This window comes from Sinocyclocheilus anshuiensis, unplaced genomic scaffold (assembly GCF_001515605.1).
Source record: "Sinocyclocheilus anshuiensis isolate Anshui unplaced genomic scaffold, SAMN03320099.WGS_v1.1 scaffold164, whole genome shotgun sequence".
NCBI classification, from domain to species: Eukaryota; Metazoa; Chordata; class Actinopteri; order Cypriniformes; family Cyprinidae; genus Sinocyclocheilus; species Sinocyclocheilus anshuiensis.
The window spans coordinates 88,627-94,813 of NW_015557128.1; the positions used below are offsets into that span (position 1 = coordinate 88,627).

Here is a 6,187-nt window from a genome sequence, read left to right on the forward strand (position 1 = left end):
AGAAATGTATAATAATTATTATTATTTATAACAGTTATTAGATTTTACATTTTATTATTCTAATTTATTATTATTATTATAACAACAGCAATAATACCAGTGATTTGTAAATATTTCACATACTGTGACTGCACCATCCACACATTATGTAGTCTAGTCAGTGAGCTCCGCAGGTTCCTGGGAGCTAGTTAAGGATTTGATCCTGTGGGTCGAGCTGGGGGGGGAGGGGGGAGCGTCATGAGCACGCCCTTTTTCATCAGCCCGGGACAAGTGAGTGAGAGCCACTTCACTGCATCTCAGTCCCAAGAGCTCCATCTAGCCGGCTTCATGAGGGGCTGGACACACCAGCCGGGACCGTGCGTCACAATGCACCTACAACTTCTCCTCATTATAACTTTATGTGTGCTTCATTGCGATTGTCAAGGTACAGTGAGACTTTTATTATTAACTTGTTTCGTATCATAGCCTATTTGTTTTAGATACAGTCCCTTAGAGCGACTTTTCTAATAATAGACATAACGGGCAAGTAACTTTGCATTATATCACAATTATTCTGGTTTAATTGACATACATAACTGGGGAAAAGTGTAATTAAATTCTCACTTTTTTGTGGAAAAATAAACATCGAATAACGGCATTGTTATTTATAATGAACGGATTTCCGCTCAAAATAAAATTAGATCGTGAAAATAACACCTATATGTGACAGAACAAGTATTTGTTTAAAAAAAAAATGTTTTAAGCTGAATATTAACAACATTGTTGCTGTGGCGCACAAAGCCTCGCTCAGACAGATTTGAGTGAGGCTCTCGGAGAACTTTTGCATGGGCTTTGGCGTTGCTAGGTAACAGAGACGAGCATGTGACTTGAAGACAATCTCTAGCAGGACCCCAAGCTGCTGGTGCAAAGCAAATCCAACACGTTTCTGCGCTCGGGCCTGTTTCTAAAAGACTGTTAGTGGGTTGACAGCAACAGGTTGCTCTGTGTGGTTGCATGGCTAGAGCTTCTCGAAATGTAATCTGCTTTCTTTTTGCCCAACCCTTAGTATGTAAGCTTCTTATGTGAATCAAGCAACTAATTACTCAGCAGCTGCCGTTCAAGACTACCATTGCTGCTCATGAATCCCTCTGTTATCCTAGTGAAAATTAGCTGTGGTTGTCTTTATTGAGATTAAACCGTTTTGTGTTCATTTGTTTATTGGGAGAATTGGGATGGTTGCGTTAAAAAAAAGCGAATTAAATTCAAATTTACTGACCATTGTGACCTTGAGGCGTCAAAATCACATCTTCTCGCACAGTCTTTTGGGTATTCGTACTGGTAAGTTTGTGTCAGGTTTAAATTTGTGGCTTGATTGATCTCCTCAGAAATGCGAGCCAGGAATGAGTTCCAGTAATCCAGCTTTATTCAGCATGTGTTTTGGAGGAAATGACCAAAGGGTCTTGATGGAGGGGGGACAGGTTACTTTCTCTAATCCGCTGAGCTTCACTTCCCGTTGGTTCCTCCGGCTCTCAGTTTCAGACCTGAGGGTCAAAGGTCTTTGAAGGTAGTTACTGGTTACCTTGTTTGGCATGATGCATTTTAATTTAAACTTGGACTTTTTTTGAAAAACCCTGAGTTGGCACAATCTAAACAGTTTTGACACCTCATGTCATGATGTTTATTAACCAACTTGTGAAACCGTCCTTTGTAAATGAATATGAGTGTTACTCATTGCCTGCAAATGTGATGATGCTGCTGATTCATAACTTGTTTTTAAATTATTTTTCACTTTCATTAGTCACGTATTAGCCATCTTTGAATTGCAATGATTAAAAGGACACTTTCACTCAGTGTCACATTCACCAGCGGCCTTTTTTTTAATTATGTGCAGCCATGGGTGCAGACAATACGGTGAAGATCAGCGAACAATGATATCTCATTCAGTAGGCTCAATCAGATGTGGATCAGTGAGGGGCCTCATGATATGTAACAGGATTTCCATGCACAAAAAAAGAGTGGAAATCAGTTTGATGCTGGACAGAGGACCTTATCTGAACCTGGCTGTCAGCAAGCTTTAAAGTGCATAACTTAAACACTTGCATTTGACTGTTTAAAACGGTAAACATCTATGTAAGCTTGTTTCCACCACAGATTAATAGATAGATAGATAGATAGATAGATAGATAGATAGATAAAGGCAATAACAACTTATCTTAAAATTCAGACTTTTTTCTCAATTGCGAGTTTATATCTCGCGGTTCTTTTTTTCTCAGAATTGTGAGGTTCTGAAATCTGACCTTTTTCTCAGAATTGTGAGTTTACATCTCACAATTCTGTTTCTTCCGTGGAATTATAAACAAAAGGTAATTGTAACTTTTATCTCACCAAATCTATCTTGCATTTATGAGTTTACATCTCACAATTCCTTGTTTATATCTTGAAATATTGATTTTTATATCTTGTAATTCTGACTTTTTCTCAGAATTGCTAGAAAAAAATTCGGAATCGTGAGATAAAAAGTCCCAGTTATCGACCTTATTTTTTAATCCTGTGCTGGAAACAAACTTCTATAAACAATCCCATTTTAGCAATAATGTCTAACACTTTCAAACTACTTATAGGCCTACATTCTATAAATGTAATCATTTTGCAGTGTACTTCAGATATTTATATCGTCACATAATGTAAACTATATTATTGCCCGACAATATTTAGAGTATCACAACACATACGCACGCTTTCCCTTAAGCGTAAATAACGCTGATTACGCAGATTACGTTCATGCGCGCGCTTTCTCCTCTGAACGTAAACAGCGCTGGTTACGTCGATTACGCTCTTGGGTACTCTCCAAAATGACGGAAGACATAACTCGGGGGAGAAGAATTGTTTAATAAATTATGTTACTTTTTTGTTTTCTTTGCGCACAAAAAGTACTCTCATAGCTTCGCAAAACTGAAGTTGAGCCACTGATGTCACATGGACTGTTTTACCGATGTCCTTGCTACTTTTCTGAACCTGGGAACATTTCAGGTGCGTTGCTGTCTATGCAGGGTCTGAGAGCTCTCACATTTCATCAAAAATATCTTAATTCGTGTTCCGAAGATGAACGAAGGTCTTACGGGTTTGGAACGACATGAGGGTGAGTAATTAATGACAGAATTTTCATTTTGGGGTGAACTAACCCTTTAAAGTTGGATCCAACTTTATCCATATACATACAGTAAATACATTAAAACTCACGCAAAGCAATATATACTATATAGCAAATCTCAAATGCTTGATTGTTTCTTTCGCCACAAAATGTAAACTATATAATTGCCCAGCGATATATTTCAAATTTGCTATATGGGATATCCAGCTTTATCCTAATACATACATCATGATTTTCTGAAAGGCTGTTTTGAAACAATATGCTTTGCAAATAAATTTGATTTGACTATTATGTATTTTATTGTGCTGCATGGGATGGGAGTAGAATTTCAAATACTTACTTGCCTCAAATAAAATATTGTTCTGTTGCGATTCATCTTGGAGCTGGTTGGTTTGGTTCAAGGCTTAGAACTTTTTAATTGAAGAATGTTTCCTTGAAGAAATCCTTATGGAGCAAATAAATGGGAAAATTACTTATAGAACCAAGGCTGCTTAAAGGTCCCCTGAGATGCTTAGAACCACGCAGCATTACTCTATGTGTTGACGTCATTTTAACTGAAACAGGAAAACAGGGCGGGACATATCAAGCAGCCCCGCCCCTTTTTAAAATAGCGAATAGCGTTCGTTTATATCACAGCTTGGGCTAGTAATTTTGATTTCATGGGGACTTTAAAAAGCAGCCTCGGCTTTATAAGTAACTGTTGCAAATCTTGCCATCTTAAAACATTTTTAGGTTTGCCAGGGACTGAAGTAGCACTTTTGTACTCAAACTCGAGCATCTCAAAACTGCACACAAAAGTCACTAGGTTGGTGCTTCTTGTCTTAAATACCTTTAAAAGTTAACAACTATGATTGTGAAAATGTGCCTGCTAAGTAGCATGACTTTCAGACTGTCATTGTTTATTGTTCTAGAAAGAATTGCACGTCCGCTAGACGCGTGTTTGGTGTTCATTCCTGCGTGTTGGTTATTATACAAATGTGTGAACAAGCTAAACAAACAATAATGACGTCTGCATTTTGAACAGTGAGAAAATGCCGAAATCCCATTTTTCCTGTTCTGCACGTGCTCCTTAAACCTCACACATGCTTCTGGGCCTTTCCGGTGAGAGTCCTTGAGCAACAGGGCTGCTGTATTAGAAACAGGAACAGAAGTTAACACAGTTGGCACTAATGAGGAATTCTAATCCTCTCAGTGTAAACAGCACCCTCACTGGCTGTATTAGTCACTGCCGCGATGCCATCTGAAAGCTGAGAAGCCTGTGTGATGGTGTTCCCGTTTGACGATGTTAGATTGAGTGAGTTGTAAATAATTTTATCTTAAAAGTGATCAAAAATGAGCAACCTGTGATCATTTACTCACCCTCGTGTCATTCCAAACCTGTATAATTCTGTTTCTTATGTGCAATACAAAAGAAGATGTTTTTAAAAATGTCTCAGTGGTTTTTTTTTTAGTCAATGCAATCCAATCCAATGTTGTTTTGGACCCCACTGTTTTAACAACATGATGGTGAGTCTAAGTGTTGTTAAGTATAATTGATATACTAATATAGTTTTTGTTAGTATTTTGAATTAGTATATATATTTTCTGTTTTCATTTTAATTTTAGATAAAGTTTTAGTAATTTTGTTGTGCTTTTTTTAAAGTTTTAGTTACTTTAGTACTTACACTAACTAAATGAAAATGAAAATTGTTGCCTTAGCACTTGGCCCTTTTTTATATTTCATTTTATTTCGGTTAATGTTTATTTGGTAACACTTTACAATAAGGTTCCATTTGTTAACATGAGTTAACTACATTAACATGAACTGACAATGAAACATACTGATGGTAGCAAATGTATTGCTCATTGTTAATGTTAGTTAATGCATTAAGTAACGTTAACTAATGGACCTTATTTTAAAGTGTTACCCTTTATTCTTAGTAATACAATTTTATTTATTTAGTTGTAGTTTTAGTTTTGATTAACGATAATAACCCTAGCTAAATTAACAGCATTTTACAGCATTTATTAATCTAGGTTAATGTTAATTTCTGCATATATTAATGCATTTTACACATGAATTAGTAACGAATAGTATATTTATAGATTCAAAATAAATGAATAAGTTATGTCAAAATGTTGTTTATTATTTATTTTTACGCTATTTATGACATGTTTTCCTGCAGATTTTGGAACTAACAGATTTTTGGTGCTGATTATTTCACATTTTACGAATAATTTGGACAATATTCCAATCTCACAATCTCAAATTTGTTCTAAAGTTTCCAATAGGAGTCAGCAGTGCTGATCTGAATGGCTTAATAGGCTTCCCGACTCTATGTTTGCCTCCTTTCCACTCGCCGCCAATGCCAAGCCGCCTTCGCGTACCAGTAGGTCTTTTCTCCATGACTCCGTTTAGGCCGTGCGAGCCAAAGTCAGTTGTAAAGCAATTGACTGCATTCTGCGTCGTCCATTTCCATATGAAATGGGCTGCAGCACTCGGCTCTGCGGTATGGCCGGCCAGCTCTGGCGCTGGGCTCTGCCAGCCATTCCTGCATTCGCATGCATTCACTCCAGCCGCCCCCCAAAACAAGGCGGCATTGATGAAAGAAGCGGCACCTCTCCCATGGCCCCCATGGGACTGGAAAGAGATGTTTTGGGGGGCTTGCTAGTGGCTGGCAAGTGACTTTATTTTTTTTAAAGAGAAAGAGGGATGGCAGAATGGAGGAGGATGGGCCGATGGGCCTCTTTTCGGCTTTCTTTCTCGCAGGAAGCTCTACTGTATTCCCCCATTCTGTTATCTGTCTCCATTGGCCCTTTTGGCATACTGACACTTTCAGTTATGGGGCTGCAGCCCCGCCAGCCAGGCCATTGTGCCATTGTGGTCTCACAGTGGGGTTTAAGCCTTTGGGAGGCTTCATTCTAATGAAAATTCCTCCACCGCACTCTCTTTGTGGCCCGACGTTGGCGCGTCCTTGTTTTTCCCCTCAGATAGTTTTGGAGATTCTTGCCTGCTGAGGGTTTAAGTTGGCTAATTAGAAAAGACATGCCCAGAGAGGAGACGGGGACGGGGGGGGG

General features: G+C 38.3%; 1 protein-coding gene across 1 annotated transcript in view; it reads left to right on the forward strand.

The window, feature by feature from the left end:
• The first annotated feature begins 318 nt into the window (after positions 1-318).
• The window catches only part of lrp2a (low density lipoprotein receptor-related protein 2a), a 105,983-nt gene continuing 100,114 nt past the window's right edge, over positions 319-6,187 (forward strand). The window contains exon 1 of the mRNA XM_016472964.1: positions 319-424. Coding sequence (XP_016328450.1) covers positions 328-424 — 97 coding nt within the window. The 5' untranslated portion in view covers positions 319-327. The remainder of the gene's footprint in view (positions 425-6,187) is intronic.